This window comes from Serinus canaria, chromosome 3 (assembly GCF_022539315.1).
Source record: "Serinus canaria isolate serCan28SL12 chromosome 3, serCan2020, whole genome shotgun sequence".
NCBI classification, from domain to species: domain Eukaryota; kingdom Metazoa; phylum Chordata; class Aves; order Passeriformes; family Fringillidae; genus Serinus; species Serinus canaria.
Window position 1 is genome coordinate 77,464,888 of NC_066316.1, and position 16,256 is coordinate 77,481,143.

The 16,256-nt window shown below is 36.0% G+C and overlaps 1 protein-coding gene across 2 annotated transcripts in view; it reads left to right on the forward strand.

Moving 5' to 3' along the window:
* The window catches only part of RNGTT (RNA guanylyltransferase and 5'-phosphatase), a 172,097-nt gene that overhangs the window by 78,870 nt on the left and 76,971 nt on the right, over window positions 1-16,256 (forward strand). Inside the window, exons 12-13 of one of the 2 annotated variants that reach the window (XM_050972484.1) lie at window positions 1,625-1,693; window positions 3,025-3,306. In XM_050972484.1, the coding sequence (XP_050828441.1) occupies window positions 1,625-1,693; window positions 3,025-3,291 (336 nt within the window). In that variant the 3' untranslated portion in view covers window positions 3,292-3,306. Of the gene's footprint in view, window positions 1-1,624; window positions 1,694-3,024; window positions 3,307-16,256 lie in introns of those variants that run through there. The other variant, XM_030236035.2, reaches the window with a different exon arrangement.

Below are 16,256 nucleotides of genomic sequence, written 5' to 3' on the forward strand. Positions count from 1 at the left end.
CATGTAAAAAACCTCACTATTTTAGTGTTTAAATATTTTTCCAATGCACTCATTGCTCTAATAAAAACAAAGACTAACAATAGATTTATGAAAGAATTTGGGATTATTTTATTGTTGTTTATTTTGTGTAGTCATATGGTAGCAGATGCATTACATTGTGAACTTCAGCTGTAAATTTCAAGATAGCAACAGGTTATAACAGCAAAGTGCAGCTTCAAGTTTCAGTTATGGGTTTTCTCTTCCGAACAATTGTGTTTCATTGGATAGTTTCTTACTCAGAATTAAATATTCTTAAAGTACTTTTCCATGTGAAAGTACTCTCATAGGGTGTTTTTTTCCAGTTAAATTTTATGTAAAAGTTGAATAGTGAAAGCTTTCTTTGTTGTTGGAAATAGACACAAATAGACACAAATATAGGCTAATGACTGAGTAAGAAAAAAAGCTGGCTTTTTATAGCAAGATGATCAGTCATTCTGTGCAAACAGTTACAGGTTTAAGTGAAATGTGTTGAATCATTATTGTTTGAAGTATTTGGCCAACGGGCTTTTGATCCACAATACATAAAATTGCATTGCTTTTACTTGTACAGCCTTAATGGGGTACAAATGTTAGTTCTCAGCTCCTTTCGTACTTTATTGACTTCATTTGAATAATTTAGTAATAATTTGGTCAGCAGGTTGTTAAGTTGAGGTCTAGAAAGGAAATTGTACAAAAATTAGCAAATCAGGCCAAAATGATGCTTTTAAAACTGACTGTGATTTACTGATTCTGTATTTGCTATGTTTTATCACTCTGTGGTTACTTTTGCGCCGAAGTTTTTCAAATATTACTAAAAGTATCTGCAACATCAGGACAGTCTTCAATTCAACAGTAAAACAAATTGAAATTAATTAAGAGGTATTTTGGTAATTCTCCTAATTTTTGCTATTACTTGTCAGTTGTAATTCTCCTTGGTTATTTGCTTTTCCTTAGGCAAGTCAGAATTTAATATGGAAGTATATCATCAATTCTCGTAACTGTTGAGTAACTGGTTTCAGTAGTTTGTTTAATTAGATGGTTTTTCTCTGGTAAATTCATCTTGATGGATATATTTACCTCCATACAAAATTCACAGTTTTTGAAAGCATTAAATAGAATATTCAATATTTGTAGTCAAGATACAAATTTATGCAAAGAGTTGGTTTTACAGTCATGTAGCTGTGTTACTGGTTTATGCCCTAGTTAGGAAGTCTGTCAAATACGAATTTCAAATGATGCCCTGAAGTATTTTTCAGGAAATAAGTTCACTCTTAAGTTCTACTTGTGTGTCAAAATGGCAAATGGATTTTTAAATTTGCAAATGACTGTAGTGTCACGTATTAGAATTGATATATCTTAGTTTTCTAGTATAAAGAATCATCTTGGTTTCTAAGTATTTCTTTTTGGACAAAGGATTTTCTAGCCTTAAGTATTCTTTGTAGAAACTGCTACTTTGTTGACATTGGCATTTCCCAAGCTCTAACGTTAAACCATAAATAAGCTGTTTACTGGCAAACAGTTGCAGCAGTGGCATATAATCCACTACTCCTCACTTTGATGTGCATTTCTCTATGGAAAAAGATTTTCTTTCTCTTTTGTTCTACAGCTCCTGGAAGGAAACTTTGCCAGAGAAGTTAGCCATGAAGTGGATGGACTGATATTTCAGCCTACAGGAGTAAGTAGCATAAAGAATGGATTTTTTTCTCCCTTTAGTTCCAGATGAAATTCTCACTCTCCCTCCCCACTCATCCATCTACTAGCTAGCTAATCTTTGTTTTTGGTCAGGATTACTTTGCAGTCTTGTTTGTGACTAGTTGCTATCTCATTTGTAGTATGTGTGATTTCTTACTAATCAACGGTGGTAGTCTTCAGGAGTCGTCTCATGTTTTTTTAGAGTATGTACTGTGGATGTGTGCTGCTTTTCTATGACTGCATGGATTCCTCGAATCTTTCAACCACTGATTTGAGCTCTCATGTTATTTTGCTTTTTCAAGGATGTTCACACATGAAAATTTCATTAAAATTTGTGACTCATGTTGTTTTAGTGCAATTGAAACATGATAAATTCTTGAGCCATGTCTGCCAGTGTAAATGTATATGAGTGGCCTGGGGAGAAGTTACCAGTAGTACTGCAGACAACCAGAAAATATAATGCAAGTGGTTCTCAAGCTAGCATGGCCTCATCCATTCTATTACTCCTCCTATTGCATCATATACCATGGATACACTGCAGCGTGTATTGTATATTGGCATAGATCATGGCTGTAGCAGCATCCATCTTGACTTTTTTCTTAGCTTGTAAATCATAGGAGGTTTGAGTTGGAAGGGACTGCAGAGATCATCTAATTCCAGTCCCCTGCCAGAGGGGGGTAGGGACACCTTTTACCCCATTCAGTCTGGCCTGGAACTTCCAGGGATGAGCATCCACAGCTTCTCTGGACAACCTGTTTCTGTATCTGACCACCCTCATAATAAAGAATTTCTTCTGAATATCTAATCTAAACCAGCTCTCTTTCAATTTTGAAGCCATTCTCTCTTGTCCTGTCAATATATGCCCTTGTCAAAAGTCCCTCTTCATCTGTTTTTGTGGGCCTTTCTTAGATGTTGGAAGGCTGCTCTAAGGTCTCCTTGGAGCCTTCTCTTCTCCAGGTTAAACATCTCCAGCTCCATCAGCCTGTCTTTGTAGGAGAGGTGCTCCAGCCCTGAGATCATCTCAGTGGCCCTTCTCTGGGCTTGTTCTAATAGGTCTGTGTCCTTCTTATGCTGGGGGTCACAGAGCTGGACACAGCACATCAGGTGGGTCTCATGATAGCAGAGGGGCAGAATCACCTCCCTTGCCCTGCTGCCCTTGCTTCCTGTGATGCAGTCCAGGGTGTGATTGGCTTTCTGGTCTGCAAGTGCACACTGCCAGCTTCTGTTGAGCTTTTTGTCCACAAACACCCCCAAATCTTTCTCCCCAGGGAGAAAATCTTGATCCATTCTCCAACCAGTTTGCCTTTGGTGCAGGATTTTGCATTTGGCCTTGTTGAACTTGGATGTTTGCAGAAGCCCACCTCAAGCCTGTCGGAGTCCTTCTGGATGGCATCCCTTCCCTCCAGTGTGTTGATTGAATCAAGCAAGGAGTTGTTTTCAATTATCTCAAATTTGACAGATATTTCTACCGTTCCAGTTACTCATGGAAAGTACATGTGTATACTTTTCCAGTTGAAACATATTTTTCCTGGTCTTCCTGTACTGTGGATCTTAGCAAGGGGTGATGACTCTCCCATCTGAAAATAAGACACACCTCTCTATTTCAAGTTCTACATCAGCTACTTTTTTTTTTTTTTTTTTTTTTTTTTTAAATACATAGCTGTTTCCAATTTAAAGCAGAACGACTAGGGTAAAGAGAGTTCACACTTTCATAAGAAATCCTGATGATATCTTAGAATACAGTTAGAATTTAAAGCAATTGTAAAAGTTTCTCAGAAGTACTTCCCTGAAAATTGGAGGTTAAGCTAAGCAGAGTTACTACAGCTAAATTTGAAATTACCTTTTCTAGTTGAAATGAACTTGGTGAAGAATGTATCTCTTAGTCACTGTTACAGGAAATCGATATCTGATATGTTTCATTTCTAGAACTTGTGTTTTCTGACTTAGCACACTAAAAAATTTATAACCCAACTAAAACAATTTTCTTTTATAAATTCTATAAAGGTTATTCATCTTTAATGTATTTGTTTAATTTAATGTTCAAATTTTAATACTGTTTCTGAGTTTATGGAGTGTAAGTTTGTTGCTTCTGTTAAGCTGATTTACCTGGATGGAGCAATATGCAGTTTTCTCAGTCTAATGACTTTCTTAGTTGAGTAAGTAAAAGTAATTGTGCTGGTTTTCCACTACAGTAATATATTTAGAGTGAAAAATATTATTGTAGACCTGTTACTTGGGAAAGAATCATTAAAGCTGAATAACTGAAAAGGATGAAGCTGATAGAGGTGGCTTTTTTTGTTATGTGATACAGAGGGAATAAATAAATAGGCAACAATACAAGAGCAACAGTGTAACAGTGCATAAATGACCCCTTGAAAATACAAGCTGAAATAATTTTTGTGTTGTAGTTGAATGCATGATGTATTAGATCTTTTCAGAGAGAAAACAACAACCTCCTGTTGCTGTTTGGGGTGTAAAGCCCTGAACTTTGGTTATTGTGAGAATTAGAGACCTTTATAAAACCTGAGACCATGACATATCCAGAAGAAAATTAAGAACCATATTTGCTGACAAAATTGATCTTGCAGAAAAAAAAAAAGGATAGACAGAAATGAAGCTGAGTTTTAGAAGATTAGAGAAATTCAAAAACATCTTTTGGGAGCTCATGAAATCCAGTGTGTATTTTGAGGAGTACCCAAATGTAGACAGGAATTGAAGCAAAATCACAAAGAAGAATGAAGTGGCAGCAGAGGAGGATAAACAGAATGTCAACATGTGCAGGCAGAAAATTCTTTGGGGAAAATTGCCCACATGTACCATATTTTTGGTAGGTGAAGAAGAATGCAGAAGTTAACTATTTAATACAAGGAGAGTTGAGCCTATTAATTAATACTGTTTGAAAGTCTTTTCTGAGTTTCCCTTCCCCTCTGCCCTGGTTTACTCAGAGGTGTTCCTCTTGCTGTCTGGTTTCAGACAAAGGCATCCAGACCTGAGTATGTGGATATTCTCTGCTAGCTATAGGCAGCACTGGTACTGGGAGTCAATATGGATGAAGAAAGGATATTTTGTAATTTTGATGTTTGGTTTAATTCTGATTTGCAATAAAACTAAAAATATCCAAAAATATCTGTGAATATGCTTTTAGCCTCTAAGAGTTCTTGGTTTTTTCACTTTTCTCTTTGGTTTGAAGAGATTTGGCATCAAGAGCCTCTAGTCCAGTTTTGAGAAATTGGTATGCTTTAATGAAAAGGGACTTGTGAAAAAGTTTTATTACTGAACCTAGGGTTTCAGTTAGATGTAAGAAATTTTGTTTTCTTCTGTTAGTATGCCTATCTAAATTCTTATTATGAATAGCAAGGTTCTTGTTCTGAAGCAGAAATTATTTTGCAATGTGATTCATGATGGTAGAAACATTAAGGAGTAAGGAGATTGTTTTCTGCCTGTGCAGGTTTGTTTATTTTGCAAGATCAGACTAACTGAGCATTATTATTCCTAATTCACTGATTGCTTGAGTTACTTATATTGGTTATTGCTTAGGGTATAAAAAGCTTTCATTTCACAGTGACAGTTGAAAGGCAATGGCTGAGGCATCCCATCTCCTTCTGATTTCTTCCCTTCTCAGTGTGAAAGCTTTGACAGATCATGAGAAGAGTGTATTTAGTGGACATGATGGATGTTTTTTGCCTCGTTAATGATTTAAGAATAATTTGTAGTAGCTTGATGTGATTTGTGGTTCTTATGCAATTTCTGCATTAACATATCCTACTCTTAACAACTCCATTGCAAGAGACAAATGTCTTCTTACTATTGCTTCTCTTCTTCCCTTTGTACTCTTTTTCTCTTAATGCACTCTCTTTATCCAGCAGCCCTTTCCTCATTCCTTTTGATTTCCCTTCTCTGTTGCTTCTCCCTGACACTTCTTTTCCTTACATCATTGTCTATCCATTTAAGATCCTATCACTGTAACTCCCATATGTCTTAATCAGCTCTATTCCATCTGATCAACTTTCTGGTTCCTCTACCTGTAACAGGTTGGCAGGGCAGGGCCTGAAGGTAAGTGCTAAGTAGGAGTAAAACAGAGCAGCAGGAAACTTCATGGACAGGGATTTTAGCTTGGGATCATGCCCCAAAGAAAGAGTGAGTTAGTTTAAAGGTGAAAGCCACATGCCTTATTAACAGTTTCCAAATGCTTGTGTAAAGATTGGAAGCTTTCAGTCCTTTTTTTGAAAGTGTTGCTTCTAAACAGGAAACTTCTTACATTTGTTTTAGAATACTTGCAGGTTAGCAGCCTGTATGTTTTTAAAGAAAATCTCAGAAAGGCCTTTTCTGATGGCAGAATTCACTCCCTTGGCCTCTGCCCACTCATCAGTGAAATTACTTTTCATGTCTACCTTGTAAATCGTACTTTTGCTAAATATCTCAGACTGTCTAATTTTTATGCTAGTAATCTCCTAATAACCAGCTTTCTTGCTGACTAACACTATTACTTTTCCTTTGCTTCGGGAAAGAATGTAGGAATTACTTTCTTTAGCCAAATAAGTGAAGACTCACTGGCCCTCAGTTAGGAAAGCCTAAGGACAGATTTTGAACATCTGTGGAACGCCTGTATCAAAATTTAAAATCTTGTGGTTTGTGTTTGCTTCCTGAGCTCTGTTATGTTTTTGCATTGGCTCAGGCTGATTTCTGTTTGGTACTCCTCCATGCTCTCATTTTGGATGAGAAATAAAGTCCATTTGTGTGGAACTGGGATTTTTAGAGGGAAGGACGAAGGGCAGCTGCTGAGCTCTGTTCTTCTAAGATAAATGTTATTTTAAAGAACAGCTGAATTATTTAACACATAACTCCCCTTACTGAATACTAATGGAAAGCTTAGCCTTTAAAATGAAAGAATAATGAATAGGTTTTTATAACTGAATAACATTTCATGAGTTATTACTATATCTTCCTTCCCTTCCCTTGGCAGACTTAGTGGTGATCTGAAATGCTTGGTTGCCTGTTAATTATTTGTGCTATTCCCATTGTATAATAGGCTGTGTTATTTTCTGTCATTGTGAAAGTTCTTCCAAAATCGCTGAAGTTAAAACTGAATTAAATATCTCCAAAAGATACCACCAAATAAAATATCTCCATGATTTGTTTCATTAAACAGTGCCAGTTTGTCATAAATAATCTTATATAATTGGAAAGCCTTTTCTTCCACAGTATATATTTTATCAAATGGTGTGTAAATCTTTAATCATAGGCATAGTCACTTGCTGGCTCATTTGTGAAGCTCAGATATCCTGTTTATCAGCGATGGGGTAACAATTATTGTCATGTATTTCTGGTGCAATAGCAAGTAATGGCAGACTCAGATATACCAAATATACCCTCAATACCAAAGCTGATATATAAAGGCTTAGGAAGAATCATATAATAGCATAGATTTTTGCTTCTAAAAAATACATGTTTCTGGATTTAGTTTTCTATTTTTGTAGTGATTCATGTAAGATTTGGAGGCAATGGAATGGAATGGAATAGAATGGAGCAGACTATTTCAGCTGTAAGGGACCTACAGAGATCATCTAGTCCAACTGCCTGACCACTTCAGGGCTGACCAAAAATTTAAGCATATTATTAAGCATATTGACCAAATGCCTCTTAAACAGCTCTGGGGCATTGGCCACCTCTCTAGGAATACTGTTCAATGTTTCACTATCCTCTCAAGTACATAGATACATCCTGATGTCCAGTTTAAAACTCCCTGACGCAGCTTTGAACTGTTCACACACATCCTATCACTGGGAGAAGACATCAGCACTGCAGTTTGTTAACACAGATACTAAGACCACCTGATTTTTTTTTCCTCTGGAGTTTGCAGCAGAACGAAGGAGAATCTGGAGAGAAGAGAATAGTTTTCATCAGTCTTTTCTATTGATCCACATTACTAAAACCTTTTTTTTTTAAGAGTATCTCTTTGGCAAATGTGATTTTTTCTGTAAGAGTAATGTTCCCGACTGAATCTGTTGCTGGTCAGGGGATGCTGTTGTCATATCAGTATGCACTTTTTGTGCAGTTGTAGGTTTTCCTTTAAAAGAGAAATTTCTGTCAGTCTCCTGAAATGCCACTCTTTTCTGCCTATGAATAGTTGTTATATTAAATTTCCATGGCAATGTTCCTTGCAATCCATCTCTTAAGTAGCTATTCCTATCTCAAATGCACCATTTTTTAATATGCTTTACAAACATACCCAAATATATTAGCAGTACACAATATTCCTTTGAGGAGTTTTCTGTGACTATAAAAGTAAAACTTTTATACCAATTCAAGTTTGTCTTTGTTCACTTGGAGTGACTTGTTTTCTACTTTTTTTAATCAAAAAACTAGAAAATTAAGAAATGCTAACCCAACACCAGTAATTAAGGTCTTATTAAATAAATTACACCTTAGTTAATTAAATTGTTAGACTCCTAGATACAAGTACCATGATTTTTGAATGTAGCAGATTTCCACTTACTTTCCAAGAACCTGAGAACTCACACCTAAGAAAATATCTACATTTCTTGCTTTCCCTTTACAAATAATTTTTGCTCTAAATGTAGTAAGGTTGGGGTGTAGCAAAAGTTTTTCTTGTTTGACTTTCTTCTCTTGGTCCTCTAGTACATTCAGATTGAAATGCAAACGTATTTGCTGTTTGCCAGAATTGTTTAACCTGACTTTCTTATTATGTCAGCCTGAATAGATGTCAGTGCCTTGAGTCTGATTACCTAAGGAGAGTGTTGGTCTTAATTGCAATGTTGTCTCATTTGCTTGCTAATAACCTGTACTGCCTGACATTCTCTGATTTCTCAGGCAGTGAACTGCATTTATGGGTGCTATCTAAATGGGCTCTTGAACTTCTGTTGTGCAGTTTAATCATTCTGCCTGCCATTGGCAGTAAGAAAGATCTTTCCTACATTATGTGTACTAGTCTTCCTTGGGATTGTCAGTTGACATTAATATGGTGGTGTCTCTGCATATGATGTTTAGGAAGAGAAAAAAAAACCACTTTCTCTGCCTGCTACTGTTTTAAATGTTGAGAAAGTAAAGTTGTAGAATCATCAATAAAAGCTTTCAAAAATGGTTTTTGCGTAGTTTCTTTGTCTCAAAGCAGGCTGTCAGGGAACTTGCGGACTGCACTTGATGTCATGCTTCAAACTATGGTTGCATGTATTTTCTAACTAAAATAAATAGGTGAATATTAGGAATATGTACTGTAAATGGGATTTCAGGTGAGAACACCAACACAATGGTTCAGCTTTTGCAAAACATACCTGTTTTAAATGAGTAGCTCTATACTCCAAAAATTGCATTGATTTATATGTGTTGTGTATCAGTTTTGAAAAAAAAAATCCCTCTTTTATAGCTGCAGAGGGAAATTGAAGAGATTTTTTGATTTGAATCAGTGAGAACTCTTTACTGAATCATCTGATTCAGCTCTTGAATAGATTAATGAAGTGGTCACTTCTCTTCATGGCAGTGTTCCGACTCACCCTGAAATTTACAGCAGTCTCTCCACGACTAAGAAGCTGATGGATCAGGAATGATTTGGAAACTGGACAATATAGTAGAAAGTATTTTGCCAATACTCTCTTTTCTTCAGATCCCAGAAGAGATATCTATAAACAGAGTACTTAATTTATGATCCCTCTGTACCCTTTCTATCAAACTGAAAAGATTTAGCAAAGTAGCTGGAAGAACTAGCTTGTTGTGATTGTATTCTCCCAGTTCTGTTTTTTTTGTACATGGCAGAGCAAGACAACTAACAAACCTTTCGAGTTTTCATGAAAATTCTTCATAAAATGTTCAAATTCTTTATTAGGCAGGAGCACAGGAGTAAAAATAGTAAAAATAGTGGTATCTGTATAAACAGAATATTTAGCTAGATCTCCATCCTCTTGTTTAGTGTAATCAGTAGCCTGGCATTTCAGAAAAATGATGTATATGCCTCAGATGTGATGAAACAGGATGACTTTCAGAGAGGTATCAGCACTTGCATTGTGGTATCTGGATGGTCAAAACATTTAGAAACACTTTCTTTTAAAGCAGAATGATTTATTCTACATTACCCTGTTATTTGTAATTTGGAGTATTTGCTGGGTCACTGTTCTTATAAACAGCAATTTTGAAAATGCATGCTAAATACCAAAGGGTAACTGAAATTTTTAATTATAAGAATATTTTTCTTAGGTGCTAGCATGTATTATTAGATAAATCCTTGAAGGTCTGTGCATATTGGTGACCGCACATTTAAAATAATCATGCGCATGATACTGTACAGAACAGTACTCTGCAAGGCTCAGAGGTACCTGTGGAATAGTATTTACTGAAGAGGTACAACAGAACACTGTGTGATAATTCAGTCTCCTTTTGACTGACAGTAACTTTAGTTTCAGTTGTAATTGTACTTTCTGTTCCTTTCATCAGCTCTCTTAGCCTTTGATATTACAAAAATAGTGAACCAAGTTCATTAGCATGATTAAAAATGAAAGTCTTGAGCTTGATATGAAAGTTATAAATTGCTTCTACGAAAATTTCATTGTCTTCCACTGAGGTGCATGGTGAATAATTTAGATGTGATTTTATCATACAGATCTATTAAGTACAGAGGTAGAAGGGCAGTGCTGGACTTCATGCCTTGATTATAGAAGTCAGAGATCAGAAACTTGATGAAGGTTTCCTATGTAATTAGTGCAGATATTCCTAAAGCAAAAGCTTATTTTCTTTTTATGCTGCTAGTTGTGTTTCTGAAATGAAATTCAGTTTTTTTCACATTACTCTAGGAGCTTTCCACTGAAATAGGGGAATGTACAACTATGACATGTCTGCTGGTTTGTTCCAAAAGAGGAAAATGATTAGAAGTCTTAGCTGGAAATTTTCTCAGGTTGCCAAAATGCTGGTGTTCTATACCCTTTGAACTGTTCTTTAAAAACCAGTTTGTGCACTTGTTACATCCTGTCTGAAAGTTTTGACAAGTTGGAACTGACAAACAGTAGGTTGCTTGTTTCCAAACAGTGATCACTAGACATCCCAGGGAGATCTTGCATCTGTATATCCATCCAACCACTGAAACAAAACATGGTTTAAGCAACATGATATTCTCTAGAGAACTTTTAACTTATGAGAGCAATTGAAATGTGTATCGTTGGGACTTGTCAGACAGTGAATTGATGATACCATTTTTAAGGGAAAATATGGCTTGTTCTGCTGGTAATGAGAAAAAGGAACCAGAAGAATAAAGAGTAATTCTAAATAGTTTTGGAAACAGCTGTTTAGCAAATGTAAATTGACCACAGGATCCAGTGCTCATAGTGCTCAGAGCTCAAAACAGGTGAAAAAAGAAGTTTGCTATGTGGTTAACAAAATAAGAGTTTCAAGGTTGTTCCTTTTGTCTTCAAGTATAAAATGTAAAATTCCAGTTTCCTACTGAAATCTGTTCTGCAAGTTGTCTGATGCCTATAATGGTGAGGGAAAATGTGAGTTTAGCTGAAGAAGAGACTGGCAGAGGTCAGTATTTGCTAGTTTTTAGGCAGCGTATTCCTTTGGAGCAGTTTTACCATCAACTAACATCAAACAAAGGAAATTAATATTTGGCTTTTGGGGTTTCTTCCTCCTACTCTTCTAACAGAGCTGGCTCCTAAGGCCAGTAGAAAAAAGCAGTTTTGCTTTGTTTTTTACAGAATATTTTTTTACAAGTATCACTTTTAAGTAATACAGATTTTTCTGTAAGACAAACTCGTGTGTAGTGAACCATATTGGATATATTATATTTTGGAAACCTTCAGGGCCTTTTTTTTTTTTTTTTTTGAAACACTAGCATGCTTTTGGAAGAATGTTTGATTTTTGAGTAGAATCAGCTCTACTCTCTAAAATATATATAGAGCATGGGACTGCTTCTGTGTACAAAGACTGGTAAAGTTATTTAACTTATTTTCAGACAGCTTATGTATTACAGTAATACAGTCACAATGCTGTTCATTGTTACAGGATTCAGTTTAAACTTTATATTTCATTAAGTACTTGACCCAATAAAGAACACATGTAGCTTTTCATAATTTGCATATAAACAACCAGATGAATGATTTTTGTGATTATTTGTGATATTTAAAAAAATTTCTGCAGGATGAGTTCTATTTTATATGCTTGCAAGACCTGGTATTTACTTGCAAAAATGCCAGAGTTAATGTATTTTTGTACCCATTTGCACTGCTGACCCTTTTCAGTTTCTGGATGGAAGGGACACATAGTACCACAGGCCTTGTATCTACTAACAGTCAGGGAAGTGAAACTTTGCATTGGTCATCAGATCAGAAAATGGGCCAGCAAGCATTGCCACAAAATTGATCAGGGTTACTATTATTTTATTTTTTTTGTCAGAGTCCTGAACTGCACAGAGGTAGTTCACAAACTGGACCAAATTTGTCAAATAAATTTTCATTGAAAATCATTCCCATGGCTCTGATTGCTATGCACTAAGCTGGTCCATCTCCATGGAGAGCAGCTGCAATGCTAGTTGGAGTCTTTGTTCAGCTGGTTTTGAGAGCTTTGGTTGCTGGGTTGGTTGATAAAAAATTTAAATTTTTGTATAACAGCAGGTAATGAGGGTTGCTTAGGTGTAATTATATATTTTTATATTTTTTAAAATTAATTTTACTTTTATGTGTCTTACTCTGTAGCTCCTTTTATGTATTTCATGTAAGATGCTATTGCACATCTGACAATTGTTGCATGGAGTCAGAGCCTGTAGTAGAAACCAGCTGTAATATAATTATTCTTTACAGTGCCATCAGTCCCTTGGCTTTTTTCCCAAAAGACAATGTTACTCAGACTTGCTTTATCACAGTAATTAGTTTGCCCTTATACTTATGTTTCACTTTGATACTGCATTCTTGTGAACTATTAATATTTTTAATAAATCTTTATGGCTGATAGATATATGGAATGTTAGTGGAAGAAATACTAAATGAAAACTGGGTTTAACCTAATACCTTGTCTTGGAGCACCTTAGAGCTACAGTGCCACAAATGGTGTTACTATGGAGAGAGCTTCTGTTTCCATGACATTTGCTTGCATATTGTCCTAGGTCTTCAAAAGACGTAGGATTCTGTCCTCTATCAAATTTGGTGGGTGTTATTTCATTCCTTCTGAAACTTCACACTCAAATCTCACTGCAGATATATATGAATTAATTTCTTTGGAATATTAATGGTGACTGGCCAGGAAAAAAATTGAAGGAGAAAAAAGTTGTTAAAATTTTGATTTTGAAAGCAAGAGTTTTTTGATAATATTTTCAGATATTCCAGCTTGATTTTAACTGGGTATACTGCTCTGCTTGTACACATCTTGGTTGCTTAAAAAAGCCTACAACTATTAACAAAGTAAAGTACAATTTTGATGGTTTTAGGAAAAAAATATGTTTAGCTGTCTAATGGCTTTATACTGTGATAACTGCCTTGTACTGAAAGGGAATTTTGAATAACAATAAATTTTTAATTCAGTTGCTTACTATTTAAGATTCAGTTATTGGTTTAGGGGTAAATTACAAAACTTTTTTTCTTGAAATGAAAGAACTGGTTTTAAGATATGAAAATCTTGGCAGCTATTCATAAAGGGGAGTTTCTTTAGTGGCTGTTAGGGCAATGTCATGGTCACCTGCAGGGAGCTTTTGACTGCTCTCTTGCATTCTGACTGCAGTCACACATGCTCACAGTTCTCTTCTGCAAGATTGCACTTAATTAAAGGCACATGGCTGTGATCCTCAGGTGCTGGAATAGAAGGGGGTAGGGAACAATACTGGTTGTTGAACACCAGCGTGTGACCTATTCCCTCCTGTACAAAGGGTGCTGGGAAGGAGGGATGCAGGGAGTTAAACACCATTAAGTATTCTTATGCCACCCTGAAGACAAAATTGCTTTCCTTCTGTTCCTAATGAACAGCTGACTGTTGTTCCCTTTGTACAACACTCTTCTGCTCTAATTAGGTTTTAGTGTCCCAGAGTGGTTTTGTTTTTTAATGGTCTTTCTCTTTTACCTCCAGTTGTGAGGGGGAGTCTAAAGCTTTAGATCCTTTATAATACCTTCTTGGAGCATATTATTCTGTAATATGTCTGTTTGCAACAGTTATAAACAGTTGTCAGGACCTAAGCTGCTACCCCTTTTGAAACCCATTTTTTCCTAAGCTTTTCCCAATTTCACACATTTTGAAAGCACAAATACACATATGCAGCTGAGGAGAAAATGTGCTCAAAGGCCTCAGAACCTAAGTGTCGTCTGTGTAGTGCAGGTAAAACTTTGATCCATCTATTTTAGTATTTTGGTAAATGCAGAATGGTGCTTCACCTAATAGTCTCCCTCAACTTTCTTTGCAATCATTGTTATAGCTCAGTTTACCTAAAATGGCTTTGATTTCCATCTGAACTGAATTTCTAGATCTTTCTGCCAAAACTGACACCACTGACTCCCCATCTGCTAAGATTCTTTTTTTTTTTTGTCCCAGCTTTAGAATTTAATTTCAACAATTAGCTTGTTGAATGCTTTTGGTTTATAAGAGCCATGTTCTCCTTCTGTTGAGGATGTTCTATACAAGAGAAAAGGTTTTTACAAGACAGCTCATAAATGAGCATGGTACTTACTGTTCCTGGTGTCAAGAGAGATGTAGTTCCATGTGGCTCTCTAATTCTTTCTGGAGTACCTGCTGGATCGATGACTGGTGAACTTGTTCACTTCGTTGTCATCTCTGTACCACTGACTCTGCTTTAATAAAGTTTTTGAAGGATTCTATTGAAGTTGTTTCATAAGTAGGATTGAGCTTCACAGAGATCTAATTTTTTAGCTCAGAATTCATACTAGCATGCTCTTCATTATCTCAGCGTTTTAGTTGCATTTATATTGAATTGATAAACTCACTTTATCTTGCAGGTTGGAAGAGATTTTTAAACTGTCTTCCAAATAGCGTCACAGAGTCTTGCTTGAATCAGTGATGGTATTTTTTTTTCTATGGCATTCTCAGGTGTGTTTTATGTTCTAGAGGTTAAGGAAAGGGCTGTTGTCTTTTTATGATATTAAGTAAAAGGATGCATGGGAGAGAAATCAAATTTGAGAGAAGCTTCTCCTGAACTGGCTCAGGTTTGTCTGCTTTTGTCTCCCAGAATTTCCCAGTGACTGCACATCAGACATTTCAATTCACTTGATGTATGCTGGTGATGTGGCACTATGAGTTGCAGTTCTCTTTCTTTAGAAATATAATTCTGTTTTTTAAATACCTTGTACATTTGTTTATGGAAAAGTTGTCCTTAACTACTCCTATTCTCCCTTGTTAAAATGTTAAAATGTTGAATAGCAGCTAAACCTGATGACATTTGTTTTGGCAAATGGTAATTGTCACTTACCCCCTCCCCTAATTCTTTGGCCCTTCAGCTGCTTGCCTGCTGGAAGCACAGCTACATTAACATTTAAACGTTTGGTATAATTAAAGAAGAAACATTTAAGAAAAGGGAAAGGAGGAAAAAGTCTGATTCTATCCCTTCTGCCAGTAACAGAATGAAAGCTCCCTGCCAGCAGCAGAGAAGTTGGAACAGGTTCTTCATGGCAGTTGCTCTATCCCAGTATTCAAGCCAGAGATTTTCTGATGGGTGTTTGTGTGGTCATGCTCTGTAGAAGGGGCTAAAAATCTGATGTGGCAGGAGCTATTGTGTGGTTACAAGGCAATATTAACAACTTACATCGGAGTCACTGCTTTAAATGGAAGAATGTCCTTCCCAAGAAGGATAGCAACTAATTTCAAAGTAACTGTATTATTTTTGGAGTAATGTTCTTAAAATAGAACCTATATTTCTTTTCTCTTTGCTCAGTAAATAGCTATCCTATTCAACTTAACCTGTTCTTACAAGACACTGAGTTGTTTGTTCCTACGTCAGAACTACAAGGATTTAGTTTCACACAAAGAGTGGGCAGGATCCCTTCATTTTCTCATTTGGCATGGTATGTTTTTGCTTCTTAGACGAGGATTTTCCCCTGCTCATTATTCAAATTAGTCTCCTGAAAATGCAGTTTTAAGTTGTATTAGTCTTGTAGGAGACTTGAAAGAGAAAGTACATACTGATTTTTTTGCAATATACATTTTCCCCACTTTGCTTTTCATCTCTGAGCACGTCAGCTTGCTACTTTCCAAGTGAAAACACTGCAGAGTGCATGCTGAGTTCTACTGGTGGGACTTAAATCCCATGTTGTATGAATGTTTCCTTTTGAAAATAAGGATGTGAAATACGTGCTTTGCTATTTTCATGTCAATGGCTAATGATGAATTTAATATGATTGAAACTCACAATTTTATAATTAGAATACAGAATTGAAAAGGCTAGTTTCTATTGTTTCTTATAAAACACCACAGGATTCAGTATTCCAAGTGAGACTCATGAATATTTAATTCAAGGAGATTTGTAGCCCTGTAAGATGCAATAAGCTAGCCCTTAATGACAATTTTGTGTAGCATACATTTAGCAACATGTAGAAAAAAATCTTGCTGGCAGT